Source organism: Ovis canadensis, chromosome 4, assembly GCF_042477335.2.
Source record: "Ovis canadensis isolate MfBH-ARS-UI-01 breed Bighorn chromosome 4, ARS-UI_OviCan_v2, whole genome shotgun sequence".
In the NCBI taxonomy this organism is placed as follows: Eukaryota; Metazoa; Chordata; class Mammalia; order Artiodactyla; family Bovidae; genus Ovis; species Ovis canadensis.
In genome coordinates, this window is record NC_091248.1 from 126,740,513 (window position 1) to 126,761,367 (window position 20,855).

Consider the following 20,855-nt stretch of genomic DNA (forward strand, 5'->3'; position numbering starts at 1 on the left):
AGGGAAGTCCCAGGTCAAACCAGTTATAACAGGCAGTATGTGAGAACACCAAACTGGAGGCCCTGGCCTTCAGTCTCCCTCAAAGTCTCTACCTTATCACATCCTCCTCCTTCCCTTTCCCCACAGGGACCCCTCCTCCTCTTCTTCCTCCTGCTCCCTCATCATGGGCCCTCATCTGTATCAGGGCCCCTGACCCTTCTTTCCTCATGCATTTGAGGCTGGCTGCCCCGTGATCACCACTGACATAACCATGTATCTCTAGTAATTATGAGGTGCTCAGTTCAGTTCAGTCGCTCAGTCATGTCCGACTCTTTGCGACTCCATGAATTGCAGCACGCCAGGCCTCCCTGTCCATCACTAACTCCCGGAGTTCACTCAGACTCACGCCCATCAAGTCGGTGATGCCATCCAGCCATCTCATCCTCTGTCGTCCCCTTCTCCTCCTGCCCCCAATCCCTCCCAGCATCAGTCTTTTCCAATGAGTCAACTCTTCACAAGAGGTGGCCAAAGTACTGGAGTTTCAGCTTTAGCTTCATTCCTTCCAAAGAAATCCCAGGGTTGATCTCCTTCAGAATGGACGGGTTGGATCTCCTTGCAGTCCAAGGGACTCTCAAGAGTCTTCTCCAACACCACAGTTCAAAAGCATCATTTCTTCGGCACTCAGCTTTCTTCACAGTCCAACTCTCACATCCATACACGACTACTGGAAAAACCATAGCCTTGACTAGACAGACCTTAGTCAGCAAAGTAATGTCTCTGCTTTTGAATAGTCTGTCTAGGTTGGTCCTAACTTTTCTTCCAAGGAGCAAGCGTCTTTTAATTTCATGGCTGCAGTCACCATCTGCAGTGATGTGTGTGCTCAGTTGAGACTAAATCCGACTCTTTTCCAACCCCATGGACTGTAGCCTGCCAGGCTCCTCTGTCCACGGGATTTTCCAGGCAGGAAGACTGGAATGGGTTGCCATTTACTCCTCCAGGGAATCTTCCTGACCCAGGTATCGAACCAGTGTCTCCTGCATTGGCAGGCAGATTCTTTACCACTGATCCATCTGAGAATCCCATAAACCTGCCTAAATCATATCACTTCTTAATATTATCTAATATTATGTAATATCTAACACAAATTTGTTAGTGTCTGTCACATAGCACAGTGTGCTAAAATAAAAGATTTATTCTGACTTGAAGTTCTATTTTGTTACTTAAAACTGAAGGCCTTCATCCTTTGATACTCTCATTATTAACGACTAAGGGCTACTTGGCTAGAGGCAGGGCTATCCTTCAGTAACGTTTTCCAAAGTTGAGTCCTGCAGAACTCTTATGTCCACAGATCACAGTGTTGGGATAGGGGGAAGATGGGGGAGAAAGGAATCCCATGGTCAAACAAATTCACAGTATTATAATACATAATGTCTTCCTCTTGACAGCCGTAGATTATGTGTGTGTAGGAGGGAACTGTTTAACTTATTTAGTTATCAGCTATGTAATTCTTTTTTCCCAGAATATCTTTGGATGCAGTGTTTCAGAGAAAAAATCATCTGTGAACCATTGCTTTTATTTTTTCCTTCTTCTTGGCAGCACCTCAAAGATTGTGGGATTCTAGCTCCCCCACCAGGGATTGATTTGAGGCCATGGCAGAGAGAGCCCATGGAATCCTAACCACTGAACCACCAAGAGATTCCTAACCTCCCAATCATTGCTTTATAGTAATGTCTATTACAGTCTACTGATGTTTCATTTTCTGTCATCCTGCAGAAGTGCAGGTCAGCCATTCTCTAAAGTGAAACATGAAGCCTCTAAAGTCAGGAATTCTTTGGATGGTGTGCAACTCTCTCCCTGAGGTATAAACATTGCAACCTCCACCGAATGTGACAAATGGGGTGTTTTCCTGTATTTCTATTTGTATTATGTTACTTTGAACGTTTGTTTGAAAACTCTCTACACAGAACTGTTGTTGCCTGTCATGCTTCCTGCTTAGCTTTATTACTTTGTCTTAACTCAAGACTTTAGTCATCTGCCTAGAAAGTCACTCCTGGAAATCTCGTTCACTCTCAGGTGCAAATAGCATCTGTGTTCTGAAACTCCCAAACCTACCTCCTGTCTCCATTTCTTATATAAGTTCTAGTCTGGGGGAGGAGGAGGTAAATTAGGAGTTTGAGATGAATATATACAGCAAAAAGAACCTAATGTATAGCACAGGGAACTATACTCAATATTTTGTAGTAACTAATAAGGGAAAAGAATCTCAAAAAATAGACACACACACATACATATATATGTATGTATAACTCACTCACTTTGCTGTACACCTGAAACTAACACATTGTATATCAACTACATTCCAACTGAAAACAAAAAACAAACTCTAGTCCCATATAACTTAGCACCTTCAGTTTTTTCTTCAGCTTAACCAAAATTTTCTTAAATTATCATCTTTTCCTTAAGGGTAACTATGCATAATCACTGTGGAACCTGCTATGACACTTCAGCATTCACATCGACACATCCCAATTCAGAGAACTCATTTTATTGCTATTGGCTTCAAGTAAATGAATTAAACCAAACCCAGTATCATTTCAGACCTGCAACAAAATTCACTGGATTGAAACCCCTGCTTATGTTCATACCATGAAGAGAAGAGCTGACATTTAACAGTCACCCCATGCTTTTGAGAACAGTACTGGAGGGCTTTCCGGCTGCCTAAATTCAAGTCGGGATTTCAGAGTTAGCTTATTAGCATGTCATGGGAAATTACCCCATAAGATGGTGGGAAGAACAAATACCTGTTTTTACCAATGGATTAAAAAATATATTAAATAGCTGGTGATGTTTTAAATGAGAGAATCTTCGTGGTTTCTCCTATTCCTAACTTGCATTCCATTCTTGCTCTGTCTTACCAGATGTGGGGTTCGGCTGTGGCTTCCCAGGCAACACCAACCCTGCTGAACACTTTGAGTGCCCTCCTCAGCCTCAACTCCAGTCGGCCTCGATCATCGCAAACAGCTGGCTGAGCCTTTTCTTAACGTCAGGCTCTCTGCGGACACGGCAGGATTTCGTGTGCACTCGCACGTGTTCGGCCAGTTTCGACTTGTAAATGAAACCCTTGCCGCAGTCTGCACAGGCAAACGGCCGGTCGGGCCGGTGGATGCGCTGGTGCCGGAGCATGTGGCCCCTTTCCCGGAAGTTTTTGTCGCACTCGGGGCAGCGGAAAGGCCTCTCCCCGCTGTGCAGGCCCTGGTGGCTGAGCAGCTGCGCCTTCAAGCGAAAGCGCTTGTCGCACTGTGGACACTGGAAGGGCTTCTCGCCTGTGTGCGTCCGGACGTGCTCCACGAGCTTGGACTGCTTGGCGAAGCCCTTGCCGCATTCACAGGAGAAGGGCATCGGGCCGCCATGCAGCAGCTGGTGCGCCTTCAGGTCGGCCTTTACGCGGTACCTCTTACCGCAGTCGGGGCACGGGAAGGGCCTCTCGCCGGTGTGCAGGCGCCGGTGGCTCCGCAGCTGCCCCTGGAGGCGGAAGCGGCGGCCGCAATCCGAACAGCCGAAGGGCCGCTCGCCGCTGTGCACGCGGAAGTGCTCAGCCAGCTTGGACGGCCGCGTGAAGCCCCGGCCGCACTCGGCGCACTGGAAGGGCCGCTCGCGGCTGTGCGTGCGCTCGTGCGCCTTCAGGATGCCTTTGAGGCGGAAGCTCTTGCCGCATTCGGCACAGCCGAAGGGCCGCTCGCCGCTGTGCACCCGCAGGTGCTCGCGCAGCTTGCACGGATGGGCGAAGCCGCGGCCGCACTCGCCACACGCCAGCGGCCTGTCACCTCCGTGCCGCAGCCCGTGGGCCCGCAGCGGGCTCCTCAGGCGAAAGCCCAGGCCGCACTCCGGGCCTGAGCAGGGCGGCTCGTGCGAGGGCGGCTGCCGGTGGAGCCGCAGCCGCCCGCATTGGCGGAAGGCCCGACCGCACTCGGCGCACCGGCAGGGCCGCTCCGCGCTGTGCAGGTGGGAGTGGTCGGAAAGGCCGCACCGCTGGGAGGGACGCCGGCTGCACGTACCAAAGGAGCACGGCCTCTCCCCTCCGGGACCAGGCTTGAGGGCCTCCGGCCCCCCAGCCCAGCGGCCACACTCCTGAGCAGCCAGGTTCGAGCTCGGAGGGAGCTCGGCCCGCTCAGAGGCCACCCCGGCGCCCTCTCTCGGGGAGACTGGCCTCTCCACGCCCGGGGGGGCCCGGGAGGCACTCTCGGCGTACGGAGGCGGCCTTGACAGCGTCAGGCGGCGGCCACACGTTTCTCCACTTTCGAGGCCCAGCAGGTGGCTCTCCTCAGCCCGGACCGCCAGGGAGCCAAGCAAGCTCGGCTTCCGGCGGAAACCCCGCCCACATCCCGGGCAGCGGAAGTGAGTCTGGCTCCGAGGCTGCTGCGCCTCAGGTTGTTTGCTGAGTTTCTTCCAGGCCTTCAAGTGGCTCCCCTGGTGCCGCTCTAAGAGGTTCTCATTACAAAAGCTTTCCCCACAAAAGGCACAAGACTGCTGGAGGCCCTCCCCTGAGGCGGTTTTCTGGAAGCCTGGGAGACCCAGGGCCCTAGGGCTGGCGATTCTATCTCTTTGGATGGGTTCCCTGGAGCTGTGGACCGCTGGGAGCGGAGCCCAAGTGTTATGTCTCTGTGGGTTCACAAGGGCGACGGCTTGGTCAGGCCTGAAGGAAACATCTTCACTTTTTTCTGATAAGGGTTCACAGGAACGGTGGCTCTGAAGAGGATCTACTTGGAAATAGTAATGAGCTTTTTCTGAACTCACAGCTCGTTGGTTTCCTGAAACTGAAAACAAGATTCAGTCAGTGTCCCAGCCTATGTCATGGCTAAGGCTTTTGTGGCCAGAAGCGGTAATCTGCGGTGGCCCAGGAGCCCAACTTTCACTGAATTAAACCAGCAGCTCCTTTCAGTGGTGGTCAATTTCATGACCAGGAGAATCATGAGCCCTAGTTTAGGACTAAACTGAACAGACCTATCTTAGAATATTATTGAAAAAAGGACACTTAGGTCACAAGTGTAGGGCCTAGGCTCTGGCATCAGACTGGGTTCAAATCCAGTCTTTTCACGGTGCTGCCTTTGTCAAGCTAATCTCCAGCTTCAGTTCCTTTTCCTGTTAGAAATGGAAAAAGCAATACATAACTGTTATGAGGACTGTACGAATTAATGTGTGTAAAGTGTTTAGTGTGGGCTTGGGATGCTGCAGGTACTCTGTAAATGTTCACCATTATTATGACCTGGGGACCACCAGTCTTGTCCCATTTGGATGTGCAGACATTCAAATGATGACGGTAATGTTCCTGGCAGCATTTAGCCCTGGCTAACACTATGGTTGCACTTCCCAAGTGGCTCAGTTATATAGAACCCGCTTACCAACAAAGGAGATGTAGGTTTGATCCCTGGGTAGGGATCTCCTTCCTGGAGAAGGAAATGTCAACCCATTCCAGGGTTCTTGCTTGGAAAATCACATGGACAGAGGAGCCTGATGTGCTACAGTCCTCAGGGTCACAAAAACGTCAGACACAGCTTAGAGACTAAACACCACCACTCACTCTAGTACCCTTGCCTGGAAAATTTCATGGACAGAGGAGCCTTGTAGGCTGCAGTCCATAGGGTTGCAAAGAGTTGGACACGACTGAGCGACTTCACTCACTCACTCATAGTTATATGTAATCCATGAGCTGTCCTAAGACCAGCTGTTCCTCCCTCCTCACCTCTATTCCTATCAATCTTGTAAAAAGGTTTCTTAGAAGAACTGATAACAGAGGTAAAAAGTGAAATAATTTGTGAGTAAAACTCTTTACTCTCCTGAAAGAGGCAGCTAAAAAGTAAACTATTGACAAGATTTCTTGGAATGATGTTCCCATTTGACTTTCTCTTTCCTTACTCTGTTAAAGAATCTGCCTGCAATGCAGAAGACCCCAGTTCAATTCCTTGGTCAGGAAGATCCACTGGCAAAGGGACAAGCTACCCACTCCAGTAGTCTTGTGCTTCCCTCATGGCTAAGCTGGTAAAGAATCTGCTTGCAATGCAGGTGACCTGGGTTCAGTCCCTGGGTTGGAAAGATCCCCTGCAGAAGGAAAAGGCTACCCACTCCAGTATTCTGGCCTGGAGAATTCCATGGACTATATAGTCCATGGGGTCACAAAGAGTCAGACACGACTGAGTGACTCACTTTTTCCTTGCTCTAATACTGACTGTTAAGAATCCAAAAATCTTAGACTTTGTTATCATGACAAGAAACAGAGGAGTTGCTGATTCCCGCTGCCTTAAGAATAGCGCATATTTGCTGAACTCTTACTGTGTTGCCAGGTATCATTTTAACAATCTACATATATCAACTCATTTAATCCTATTATGTAAATACTTAAATCTTTATAGGTCAAGTGAAAGTTCCTGAGTTGTGTCCGACTTTTTGTGACCCCATGGACTATACAGTCCATGGAATTTTCCAGGCCAGAATACTGAAGTGGGTAGCCATTCCCTTCTCCAGGGGATCTTCCCAACCCAGGGATCAAACCCTGGTCTCCCACATTGCAGGTGATTCTTTACCATCTGAGCCACCAGGAGACAATGAATAACTTGCCCAGGAAAAGGCAAGACCCAGACTCAGGATCCAGAACCCATGATCCTAGCTACTGTGCTTTACTGCCTTTCTCTGGAATATACCAGATGTTAAGCCTCAGCTGAGTCAAACAGGAAAGCAACGCCAAAGAACTGGAAATAAGAAACGTGAATGTAATGTCTTAAGGACAGAACCTTAAGAAATCATCTTAAAACTCACCTGAAAATGACTGTCCTTCAATAACTGGATCAAAATGCAAATCAGCAGCGGAAAAAATTATGTTTCTTGATTCCTGTGATTCTCCCCATTTCTTAAAGAGCTCTCTCCCCTGCTCAATCCAGGATATTAGTTCTGGTTTGGGAAGTCCATTATCTGTACAGAAAAGTCAGATGGAGTAGTTTGGTTTCCTTGAGCACTAAATTTAGAAGCACAGTAAGTTGTTTCTAAATTTCCTAAATCTACACCTGGTAAAATATATGAGAAGAGATGGTTGAAAAATAGAGTATAGGTATACACAAAGAAGCAAAACTGCCCACATTTTGTAACACTGCTTCCTAACTGACTGGGACCTTTACATGAGTTGTATGTTTAATTTTGTTTTAGACCCTGTAGAGCTAGCAATGCTGCATTCTGTCATGGGTTTATTAAAACTCACAAGTAGTGTGCTTTGAGAATGCTGGAACAACACCTGAGACAACTGGCAATATCTTGGGAATACAGGGTATACAAAAATAAGAACAAGAATGACTATTCTAGGAAATTTCAATGTACATAGCTTCAGCTAAAACATTCTCTGAGGAGTACCTTTGGTAACATTACAATTACAACCGAAAACACAGTTGAATTCTGCTAGAATAGAAGGGGTTGCAATGAATGAACAAATGAAAATAGTTACACAATTCTCTAATATATGACCCTGGTCCCCTAGAAGAAAAGTTTACTCTATTTTCAAGTAAAACTTTCTTTCAATTTTATATATATATATATTTAAAAGAAATAAAGTCAGACACTGTTTCTACTGTTTCCCCATCTATTTCCCATGAAGTGATGGGACCAGATGCCATGATCTTCGTTTTCTGAATGTTGAGCTTTAAGCCAGCTTTTTCGCTCTCCTCTTTCACTTTCATCAACAGACTTTTTAGCTCCTCTTCACTTTCTGCCATAAGGGTGGTGTCATCTGCATATCTGAGGTTATTGATATTTCTCCCGGCAATCTTGATCCCAGCTTGTGTTTCTTCCAGTCCAGCGTTTCTCACGATGTACTCTGCATAGAAGTTAAATAAGCAGGGTGACAATATACAGCCTTGAAGTACTCCTTTTCCTACTTGGAACCAGTCTGTTGTTCCATGTCCAGTTCTCACTGTTGCTTCCTGGCCTGCATACAGATTTCTCAAGAGGCAGGTCATGTGGTCTGGTATTCCCATCTCTTTCAGAATTTTCCACAGTTTATTGTGATCCACACAGTCAAAGACTTTGGCATAGTCAATAAAGCATAAATCTCCTGCTTTTTCCATGATCCAGCAGATGTTGGCAATTTGATCTCTGGTTCCTCTGCCTTTTCTAAAACCAGCTTGAACATCAGGGAGTTCATGGTTCATGTATTGCTGAAGCCTGGCTTGCAGAATTTTGAGCATTATTTTACTAGCGTGTGAGATGAGTGCCATTGTGTGGTAGTTTGAGCATTCTTTGGCATTGCCTTTCTTTGGGATTGGAATGAAAACTGACCTTTTCCAGTCCTGTGGCCACTGCTGAGTTTTCCAAATTTGCTGGCATATTTGAGTGCAGCACTTTCACAGCATCATCGTTCAGGATTTGAAATAGCTCAACTGGAATTCCATCACTTCCACCAGCTTTGTTTGTAGTGATGCTTTCTAAGGCCCACTTGACCTCACATTCCAAGATGTCTGGCTCTAGATTAGTGATCACATCATCATGTTTATCGGGGTCGTGAAGATCTTTTTTGTACAGTTCTTCCGTGTATTCTTGCCACCTCTTCTTAATATCTTCTGCTTCTGTTAGGTCCATACCATTTCTGTCCTTTATCAAGCCCATCTTTGCATGAAATGTTCCTTTGGTATCTCTAATTTTCTTGAAGAGACGGCTAGTCTTTCCCATTCTGTTGTTTTCCTCGATTTCTTTGCATTGATCGCTGAGGAAGGCTTTCTTATCTCTTCTTGCTATTCTTTGGAACTCTGCATTCAAATGGGTATATCTTTCCTTTTCTCCTCGCTTTTTGCTTCTCTTCTTTTCACAGCTATTCGTAAGGCCTCCCCAGACAGCCATTTTGCTTTTTTGCATTTCTTTTCCACGGGGATGGTCTTGATCCCTGTCTCCTGTACAATGTCACAAACCTCAGTCCGTAGTTCATCAGGCACTTTATCTATCAGATCTAGTCCCTTAAATCTATTTCTCACTTCCACTGTATAGTCATAAGGGATTTGATTTAGGTCATACTTGAATGGTCTAGCAGTTTTCCCTACTTTCTTCAATTTAAGTCTGAATTTGGTAATAAGGAGTTCATGATCTGAGCCACAGTCAGCTCCTGGTCTTGTTTTTGTTAACTGTATAGAGCTTCTGCATCTTTGGCTGCAAAGAATAATCAATCTGATTTCTGTGTTGACCATCTGGTGATGTCCATGTGTAGAGTCTTCTCTTGTGTTGTTGGAAGAGGGTGTTTGCTATGACCAGTGCATTTTCTTGGCAAAACTAGATTAGTCTTTGCCCTGCTTCATTCTGCATTCCAAGGCCAAATTTGCCTGTTAGTTCAGGTGTTTCTTGACTTCCTACTTTAGCATTCCAGTCCTCTATAATGAAAAGGACATCTTTTTTGGGTGTTAGTTCTAAAAGGTCTTGTAGGTCTTCATAGAACCGTTCAACTTCAGCTTCTTCAGCGTTACTTGTGGGGCATAGACTTGGATAACTGTAATACTGAATGGTTTGCCTTGGAAATGAACAGAGATCATTCTGTCGTTTTTGAGATTGCATCCAAGTACTGCATTTCAGACTCTTGTTGACCATGATGGCTACTCCATTTTTTCTGAGGGATTCCTGCCCGCAATAGTAGATATAATGGTCATCTGAGTTAAATTCACCCATTCCAGTCCATTTTAGTTCGCTGATTCCTAGAATGTCAGCATTCACCCTTGCCATCTCTTGTTTGACCACTTCCAATTTGCCTTGATTCATGGACCTGACATTCCAGGTTCCTATGCAATATTGCTCTTTACAGCATCGGATCTTGCTTCTATCACCAGTCACATCCACAACTAGGTATTGTTTTTGCTTTGGCTCCATCCCTTCATCCTTTCTGGAGTTATTTCTCCACTGATCTCCAGTAGCATATTGGGCACCTAATGACCTGGGGAGTTCATTAGGTGCTCCATAATCACTGCAGATGGTGACTAGAGCCATGAAATTAAAAGACGCTTACTCCTTGGAAGAAAAGTTAGGACCAACCTAGATAGTATACTCAAAAGCAGAGACATTACTTTGCCGACTAAGGTCCATCTAGTCAAGGCTATGGTTTTTCCTGTGGTCATGTATGGATGTGAGAGTTTGACTGTGAAGAAGGCTGAGCACTGAAGAATTGATGCTTTTGAACTATGGTGTTGGAGAAGACTCTTGAGAGTCCCTTGGACTGCAAGGAGATCCAACCAGTCCATTCTGAAGATCAACCCTCGGATTTCTTTGGAAGGAATGATGCTAAAGCTGAAACTCCAGTACGTTTGCCACCCGATGGGAAGAGTTGACTCATTGGAAAAGACTCTGATGCTGGGAGGGATTGGGGGCAGGAGGAGAAGGGGACGACAGAGGATGAGATGGCTGGATGGCATCACGGACTCGATGGGCATGAGTCTGAGTGAACCCGGGGAGATGGTGATGGACAAGGAGGCCAGGCGTGCTGCAGTTCATGGGGTCTCAGAGTCAGACGCGACTTGAGTGACTGAACTGAACTGAACTGATATTTAAAGAACCAAAATGTACTTCATGGATTGCTAAAGGAAGATTAACGAAAGGTCCAGATCAGAGAAAGAGGATAAGCTGGGTAATGCTTTAGGGATAAAATGTCAGAGAGGAATCATGTATATGTAGAAACTGATCACACTGTGCCAGATTCGTCACTAGCCCTCTGAAATTTGACTTCAACCCCAAATTAATTCCAAGGTTCCTCTCATGAAAAAAGGAATCACGATCTTTTATTCAAATCCAAATACCTATTCTCAATCTTCATCTGGGTTGATCTCTCTGCATCTTTTAAAATAAAACCATCTTCCTAAAAAAAAAATAAGAAAACAAGTCCATGTATAACCATGTCAAAAAGAATAAAATACTACAAATAAATTTAATAAAAGAAAATAAGATACAATAAAAATCATAAAATGTGGAAAGTAATTCTAAAAAGTCCTAAATAAATGAAATGATATGAATTGGAAGACTTAGTATTGTTAAGATGACAATATTCTCCAAACCCCATCTGCTTTTTCTTTTTAGGTAGAAACTGACAAACTGATGGTAAAGCAATGGTAATTAAAACAGTGTGGTACTGGCATAAGGCTAGACATAGAGATCATAGAAGCAGAATTGAGGATCCAGAAATAAACTGCCATTTATATGGTCAATTAGTTTTCCAAAGGCTGTCAAGATAACTCAATGGGGGAAAAGTACACTTTCCAAAAAATGGTGTTGGGACAACTGGATATTTATATGCAGAACAAGTTGGATCCCTACCTCACACCGTGTAAAAAAAAATTAACTCAAGATGGATCAAAGAAGGGGAATAAAAAGGATCAAAGACCTAAATATAAGCACTAAAACTATAAAATTCTTAGAAGAAAACATAGGAGTGAATCTTTGTAACTTTGGATTTGGCAATGGTTTTTTAGATATGACACCAAAAGCTCAAGCAACAAAAGAAAAAAATAAACTGGACTTTATCAAAACTTAAAACTTCTGCGCTTCAAGGACACCATCAAAAACAGACAACCCAAGAACCAGAGGAAATAGGCACAAATCACATATGTGATGTGGGTCTAGTATTCGGAAGAAATAGAGAGCTCTCATATCCCAACAGTTAAAAAAAAAAAAAAAACTTAAAAAATGGGCCAACTATTAAGATTTGAATAAACATTTCTCCAAAGAAGATATACAATGAAAAGATGCTCAACATGATTAACCATTTAGGAAATGCAAACCAAACACACAATGATACACCACTTCACATCATTTGATCTTGATGCTTGGAACATTTCTTTTTGGGTGGCACAGTAATCATGACTGGATTATTTTTCTTTCTCTATAGATTCAATTAACTGGTAACAATGAAAATAATGTAATATCTTGGATTAATGTTTTAGAAACACTGCATAGAAACTAGAAAGTTTGATTATGGTAATGAGACAGAATGTAAGTATTAGAAATGCTGCAACATAAAAGAAGTGGTCTGGCTGGCAGATGTTAGCAGGAGAAGCAGAGGGAATATCAGTTCAGTCAGTTCAGTCACTCAGTAGTGTCCGACTCTTTGCGACCCCATGAATCGCAGCATGCCAGGCCACCCTGTCCATCCCCATCTCCCAGAGTTCACTCAAACTCACATCCATTGAGTCCGTGATGCCATCCAGCCATCTCATCCTCAGTCGTCCCCTTCTCCTCCTGCCCCCAATCCCTCCCAGCATCAGAGTCTTTTCCAATGAGTCAACTCATTGCATGAGGTGGCCAAAGTACTGGAGTTTCAGCTATAGCATCAGTCCTTCCAAAGAACATCCAGGACTGATCTCCTTTAGAATGGACTGGTTGGATCTCCTTCCAGTCCAAGGGACTCTCAAGAGTCTTCTCCAACACCACAGTTCAAAACCATCAATTCTTCGGTGCTCGGCCTTCTTCACAGTCCAACTCTCACATCCATACATGACCACTGGAAAAACCATAGCCTTGACTAGATGGACCTTTGTTGGCAAAGTAATGTCTCTGCTTTTCTATATGCTGTCTAGGTTGGTCCTAACTTTTCTTCCAAGGAGTAAGCGTCTTTTAATTTCATGGCTCTAGTCACCATCTGCAGTGATTTTGGAGCCCAAAAAAATAAAGTCTGACACTGTTTCCACTGTTTTTCCATCTATTTCCCATGAAGTGATGGGACCAGATGCCATGATCTTCATTTTCTGAATGTTGAGCTTTAAGCCAACTTTTTCACTCTCTACTTTCACTTTCATCAAGAGGCTTTTTAGTTCCTCTTCACTTTCTGCCATAAGGGTGGTGTCATCTGCATATCTGAGGTTATTGATATTTCTCCCAGCAATCTTGATCCCAGCTTGTGCTTCCTCCAGCCCAGTGTTTCTCATGATATACTCTGCATAGAAGTTAAATAAGCAGGGTGACAATATACAGCCTTGAAGTACTCCTTTTCCTACTTGGAACCAGTCTGTTGTTCCATATCCAGTTCTAACTGTTGCTTCCTGACCTGCATATAGGTTTCTCAAGAGGCAGGTCATGTGGTCTGGTATTCCCATCTCTTTCAGAATTTTCCACAGTTTTGTGATCCACACAGTCAAAGGCTTTGGCAGAGTCAAGAAAGCAAAAATCTCTTGCTTTTTTCATGATCCAGCGGATGTTGGCAATTGGATCTCTGGTTCCTCTGCCTTTTCTAAAGCCAGCTTGAACATCAGGAAGTTCACGGTTCACGTATTGCTGAAGCCTGGCTTGGAGAATTTTGAGCATTATTTTACTAGCGTGTGAGATGAGTGCCATTGTGTGGTAGTTTGAGCATTCTTTGGCATTGCCTTTCTTTGGGATTGGAATGAAAACTGACCTTTTCCAGTCCTGTGGCCACTGCTGAGTTTTCCAAATTGGCTGGATATTAAGTGCAGCACTTTCACAGCATTATCTTTCAGGATTTGAAATAGCTCAACTGGAATTCCATCACTTCCACTAGCTTTGTTCGTAGTGATGCTCTCTAAGGCCCACGTGACTTCACATTCCAGGATGTCTGGCTGTAGGTGAGTGATCACACCATTGTGATTATCAGGGTCATGAAGATCTTTTTTGTACAGTTCTTCTGTGTATTCTTGCCACCTCTTCGTAATATCTTCTGCTTCTGTTAGGTCCATACCATTTCTGTCCTTTATCAAGCCCATCTTTGCATGAAATGTTCCTTTGGTATCTCTAATTTTCTTGAAGAGACCTCTAGTCTTTCCCATTCTGTTGTTTTCCTCTATTTATTTGCATTGCTTGCTGAGGAAGGCTTTCTTATCTCTTCTTGCTATTCTTTGGAACTCTGCATTCAGATGTTTATATCTTTCGTATTCTCCTTTGCTTTTTGCTTCTCTTCTCTTCACAGCTATTTGTAAGGCCTCCCCAGACAGCCATTTTGCTTTTTTGCATTTCTTTTCCACGGGGATGGTCTTGATCCCTGTCTCCTGTACAATGTCACAAACCTCAGTCTGTAGTTCATCAGGCACTTTATCTATCAGATCTAGTCCCTTAAATCTATTTCTCACTTCCACTGTATAATCATAAGGGATTTGATTTAGGTCATTTCTGAATGGTCTCGCGGTTTTCCCTACTTTCTCCAATTTACGTCTGAATTTGGCAATAAGGAGTTCATGATCTGAGCCACAGTCAGCTCCCATTCTTCTTTTTGTTGACTGTATAGAGCTCCTCCATCTTTGGCTGCAAAGATTATAATCAATCTGATTTCGGTGTTGACCATCTGGTGATGTCCATGTGTAGAGTCTTCTCTTGTGTTGTTGGAAGAGGGTGTTTATGATGACCAGTGCATTTTCTTGGCAAAACTCTATTAGTCTTTGCCCTGCTTCATTCCGCATTCCAAGGCCAAATCTGCCTGTTACTTCAGGTGTTTCTTGACTTCCTACTTTTGCATTCCAGTCCCCTATAATGAAAAGGACATCTTTTTTGGGTGTTAGTTCTAAAAGGTCTTGTAGGTCTTCATAGAACCGTTCAACTTCAGCTTCTTCAGCGTTACTGGTGGGACATAGACTTGGATTACTGTAATATTGAATGGTTTGCCTTGGAAATGAACAGAGATCATTCTGTCGTTTTTGAGATTGCATCCAAGTACTGTATTTCAGACTCTTTTGTTGACCATGATGGCTACTCCATTAGTAAGAGAAATGCTGCAATATGAAAGAAGTGGTCTGGCTGGTAGATGTTAGCAGGAGAAGCAGAGGGAATATAGGAGAACTAATTATCTTATCTTTATAGACTAAAGGGATCAAGAGATACCAAGTTGATGAAACATGATCTAGAAGTTTATCATTTAAATTATAAAGGTCACAAATAGAGGCACTAAAAAACTATCAAAATTGGAGAAGGAGCTAGAAGAAGGATAGTACACAGTAAGGATTTAATGCTGTCTTAACTAGATAAACTAAGAAACACAGGTGTAAGCATGATAGACTAAAGGAAACCAAAGTAAGAACTAATGCAGAAATGGTTAAAAGTTATTGCCTTTGAGGAATGAACTGAGTGGGGGCAGGGATGGGATGAGAGTGAAGCAAGAGACTTTTATCTTCCATTCTGAAGCTCTTCCAAACAGACTGATTTTTTAAAAAATCATATTTAATAATAAAGTTATAAAGACTAAGCAAAAAGACTAAAAGGAACACCATTAGAATAACTACCAGAAACAATTGCAGTTAAACAGCTTAGTGTGTATTGCCTTCTGAAATCACATTGCAAAAAAAGATAACATTAGCTTTCCTGAGGCATATGGACACGACTGTAAAAGCTGACAGGTAGGAACATCATCCTGGAGGAGGAACTGGCAACCCACTCCAGTATTCTTTCCTGGAAAATCCCATGAACAGAGGAGTCCAGCTAGTCCATGGGGTCGCAGAGTCGGGCAAAACTGACCACAGCACACACACACACACGGAGGAACATCATAGGTTAAAGATACACAGGGTAGTTTATGGATATGGGTAAGGCATGTGTCCATGTGGAAAATCATGGCAACCTCTGAGTCTACAGTGATTAAAAGTCCTGCCATATATTTAGTCACCTCTGACCATGTTATATTACACAGTCATAAGTATTCTCATGTACCAACATCTACCCTTGAGTAAGGGTTAGCAATACTTACAGATATTAATGAAAGTCTCTGGGTAAAAGTGCCTTTCTGAGTTAATTTCTGAGAAACCTGGCAAACTGAGAAAAGGGGGTTATCAAGTGACTGAGACCCCTAACAGGAGCCAGTTCCATGCGTTCAGTTCAGTTCAGTCGCTCAGTTGTGTCCGACTCTTTGCAACCCCATGAATCGCAGCACGCCAGGCCTCCCTGTCCATCACCAACTCCCGGAGTTCACTCAGACTCACGTCCATCGAGTCGGTGATGCCATCCAGCCATCTCATCCTCTGTCGTCCCCTTCTCTTCCTGCCCCCAATCCCTCCATGCATTAGCCAGAGTTAAAGACTTCTTACCTAGAGAGAGGAGAATCTCATAATTGGCTCTCATTACTTGCTTGTAAAGCTCCTTCTGCCATGCCTCTAGATTCTGCCATTCTTGCTCTGAGAAATAAATGGCCACATCCTCAAAAGTCAGAGGTAACTGAAATTATAGACATAATACATATACAGTCATTAGTTCAGTTGCTCACTCGTGTCCGACTCCTTGTGACCCCATGGACTGCAGCACAGCAGGCTTATACAGTCATTATTGCTTCAAAACCCCACTTCCTTGTCATCAATTTAAGAATTTCACAGTGTAGTGTTTTTGTCTGTTAGGCAGCCTCTCCCTTGGGAACAACTCCTCCCCTACTCCCATCGTGTGGTTCTGTTTGGTGACCACAACCACCCCTTCCACTTGTTTCTCTATGCTTCATCCAGCTCCGAATGCATATGTATAGAATGGAATTCCTTCATTTTTCCTTTAAACAAAAGTGGGAACAAATCACTGTGTAACTTCTTTCAATGTCATCTTCCTGAAAAGTGAAGGTGAAGTTGCTCAGTTGTGTCTGACTCTTTTGACCCCATGGACTGTAGCCTACCAAGCTTCTCTGTTCATGGCATTTTCCAGGCAATAGTACTGGAGTGGATTGCCATTGCCTTCTCCAGGGGATCTTCCTGACCCAGGGATCGAACCCAGTTCTCCCGAATTGTAGACAGACACTTTACTGTCTGAGCCACCAGGGAAGTCCTAGGTCAATTAATATAGGCAAAATCGGGTTTTTCTAAATTGCATTATTCATGAGTACACATACCCCACTGATGATACATATTTTCCATTTCCTTTATGAATTACCAACAATGCTCTGATATGCTTCTTTATATATGAGTGGTTTTACTTCTGCAGGAAAAGGCTAAAAATGAGAACTACTAAATCGAAGGATAGAAACGCCTTCTATTTACGAGATATCACTAGATTGCCTTCCAAAAAGAATCCAGCACTTAACTCTTGCCAATAAAGAGAGACATTTGTTTAAAGAGCTCCTTTAGAATGCTTTGTAGGGCCCACTTTAAAAATAAGATTTAGTGTTTTTTGGCTGTGCTGGGTCTTGGTTGCTGCGTGGGCTTTTTCTCTAGTTGCAGTGAACAGGCGCTATTCTCTAGTTGTGGTGCTTGGACCTCTCGTCGTGGTGGCTTCTCTCGTTGTGGCGCACAGGCTCTAGGGTGTACAGGCTTCAGTAGTTGTGGTTCCTGAGATCTACAGTGAAGGCTCAATAGTTGTGGTGCACTGGCTTAGCTGCTCCGTGGCATGCGGGCTCTTCCTGGACCAGGGATTGAACCTGTGTCTCCTGCATTGGCAGGTGGATTCTCTACCACTGAGCCACCAAGGCAAGTCCAAAGGTGTAAAGGTTCTTTACATCTTTGCCAGCACAGATGTTCTTAAACTTCGCTTGTTTATTTATTGGCCTATGTGACAGGTAAAAAATTGTATTTCATTGTTTTAATTTGCATTTGTGAGACTCTGCAACCTTATTTCATATTTCAGCGGGGGGGGGGAGGGGGTTCCCCACATATCTTTGTGCATGCCTGCTCTCATCCTTGGCTCAGCATTTTAGTGGGCTTTTATCGTCTGAATTAACTTTCTTCAGTTCAGTTCAGTTCAGTCGCTCAGTCGTGTCCGACTCTTTGCGACCCCATGAATCGAACTTTCTTACATTAGGGTTAATAGATGACTTAGAAGACTTTCCCTATTCTAAAATTATAAAAGATATTCTGAAATCTTTGTAATGTTTTTTATGACTTTATTAGAATGAAATCTTTTTCCATCTGGGACTTATTTTTATATATATCATAACAAGAAGGGACAGAATTCTTTTTCCAAAGAGATATTCAGCTGTCATAAAACATAGTGACTAGTCTATTTGTTTACCATGGATTTGGGATCATTTTTTCATAAACTAGTTTTCCACTTATACTTGGTTATATTTTTGTTCCACTGGTGATTCTGTGTATTCTTGCTCCAATACTGCACTGTTTAATTCTTATAATTTTTATCAAATTATTTGCCATTTAAAGGGATATGGCCATCTCCAGTGAAGTCGCTCAGTCGTGTCCAACATCTACCACCACCTAGATCCTGATCTTTTATTTTTAATTGGAGGATACTTGCTTTACAATGTTGTGTTGATTTCTGCTGTACAAGTCAGTCATTTATATATATGTGTGTGTGTGTATGTATATATATATGTATGTATGTATGTACACACTCTCATTCCATTGAGCCTCACTCACATCACCTCCCCTCCTTTTTTAAAGGAAATTGTCATGACTTTTCTTGTCTCTTTTCTCTTCTAAATAAACAGAGAAATACTATTGGGATTCTGATGGGAATATACTAAATATATAAATTTTTATTGAACTGGATCTCTAAATTATGACATCTTCCAATCCAGAAACATCTTTTACCTAGATTTTTTGTGTTAGTAAAATTTAATGTTTTCTTTGTACAAATCTTATATAAGTCTTGCCAGATTCATTCCTAGGAATTTGAGAGTTCTGGTTGCTACTATGAGAACTGAACAGAGTAGGAATATACAAAGTGCACACATACATCCCCTTAACACCTTCTAGCTGCCTTAGATTACCCTGTGGTGAACCCTACCTATTCCCACTTGGTGTGATAACCTTCCCTCTGAGTTCAGATAATGCTCCTTCACTACTTTACAGTAATTCTAAAGCTCCACCCCTTCTTATACCCACTTTTACAGGCAAACTTCAGATCAAGGAGTAATTTCGACTTGCAGGTCTTATTATTTAAGAAATACATTTCATCAGGCTAAAGTACTTCCTCTGATGGGTCTGGGCAAAGTAAATAGAAAATCTAGAAAAAATTTATCCTTCGAGGTGCCACAAAGAACATTCATGATTCATGAAAAGAAGTCAAAATATCGACATTAACAGGAGTTTGGAAGAAGTTGATTCCAACCATCATGGATAACTTTGAGGGGTTCGAGATTTCAGCAGAGGCAGTAACTGCAGATGTGATGGACGCATCAAGAGAACTAGAATTCAGAGTGGAGGCTGAAGGTGTGACTGAACTGCTACAAACTCATGATAAAAGTTTAACAAATTAGGAGAGGCATCTTATGGATGAGCAGAAACAATGGTTTCTCCAGATGGAATCTGAAGAATCTACTCCTGAAGATGCCATTTAGATTGTTAAAATGACAAGGATTTAGAATATCATAAACTTAGCTGATAAAGCAGTGGCAAGGTTCAAGAGGACTGACTCTAATTTTCAAAGTGCTGCTGCTGCTAAGTCGCTTCAGTCGTGTCCGACTCTGTGCTGTCTCGTAGACGGCAACCCACCAGGCTCCCCGGTCTCTGGGATTCTCCAGACAAGAACACTGGAGTGGGTTGCCATTTCCTTGTGGTGAAATGCTATTAAATAGCATTACATGCTACAGAGAACTCATACCTGGAAGGAAGAGTCAATCCATCCCCCAAACTGCAGTTATCTTATTTTAAGAAATTGCCAGTCATGCCAACCTTCAGTAACTACCACCCTGATCAGTCAGCATCCATCAACATGGAGCAAGACACTCCAACATGCAGTAAGATTACAACTGCCTAGAGGCTCAGATGATGGTGAGGACTTTTAGCCATAGAGTATTTTTAATTAAGGGTTGTACATTGCTTTTTAAGACATATTGCTGCTACATACTCAACAGACTATAGTGTAAACATAATTTTTATACACTGTGGGAAACCAAAAAGAGAAAAAGACTTCTTTTATTGTGATATTTGCTTTATTGCAGTAGTTCTAAAACCAAACCCAAAATATCTCTGAGGTATGCCTACATCTGTAATTTTCACTATAAACGTGTTGCGTATCTTTTAAGTATGTAGGAATTACAGTTTTTGCTGAGATTATTTATTATATTTTTCAGTTTTGTTGTTGTTGTTGTTGCTGTTTTATTTTGCTAAGGTCTTTAACAATACCTTAAAAGTAATGATCTCATGAGTTCATTTAGTAATCAGCTATAGCCTTATGAAATGTATTTCTTAAGCAGTAAGACTTGCAGACGAAATTACTCCTCCATCTGAAACTTGCTTGTGGAACTCGGTGTAAAAACGCTCAATACGTAAATTTATAAAATACGGAAAGACATAAAATCTCAATTTCAACAAAACACTAAATAAAATAATGTATATCCTACTTAGGTCTTTATATTCGACTTCTATTCTTTCCAACGTGTCCTCCTTCCTTCTTACACTCAACACACTTCAACACATTAGGGCTTAATTTTGACCCTGCCAGCTATCATTTCAACCATTCAGAATCTAAACTTTAAAAAATATTTATTCTAAATTCGGTAACTATAATGTAAAAGCCGACTGAACTTTAACACCCAGCGCTGGCCGCACAAGAATTTTGATCCCTTCCGTCGTCTGGCCCCATCACTCACGGGCGCCCATGGCCCAGACTCTGCAGTTTCACGCTCGGCTTTGTTCAGGGTTTGGCCACGGAGGAGCGGAGGTCCCCGGCTCCGTCCAGGGTCCAGTCCCCACACCATGCGCCTAGCGCGACCCTCACACCCCGCCCACTGGTCCGCGTCCGCCGCGCGAGGACCCCAGGACGCTGACCCACCGAGCCGGAACCCGCGGACCCTCCCCGAGCCTGGGTCTGGGCGTCCGCGCGGGGGGAGCCCGTCTTACCGGAGCCGGCTCGGCCATGGGCCCTCGCGGTCCCACCAGGTGCCCGACCGGGCTACCGCCAAGCCAAGCTCCTGGTGGCCCCGCGGCACCTCCCCCGTGGCGGCCTCGCGCTCCGCTCCGACCCGAAGGCCCGGCCCGGGCGCGGTGCACGCTGGAACTCACAGGCATCTC

The 20,855-nt window shown here is 43.6% G+C and overlaps 1 protein-coding gene across 1 annotated transcript; it reads right to left on the minus strand.

Annotated features, from left to right (window-relative positions):
• Positions 1-2,508: 2,508 nt before the first annotated feature.
• On the minus strand, positions 2,509-20,855 carry ZNF786 (zinc finger protein 786). The gene is made up of 4 exons (XM_069588657.1): positions 20,685-20,855; positions 16,002-16,128; positions 6,790-6,942; positions 2,509-4,793 (listed from the first exon to the last, which is right to left on the minus strand). The coding sequence occupies exons 1-4, from the start codon at positions 20,850-20,852 to the stop codon at positions 2,968-2,970; spliced, it is 2,274 nt and encodes a 757-aa protein (XP_069444758.1). The 5' UTR covers positions 20,853-20,855; the 3' UTR covers positions 2,509-2,967.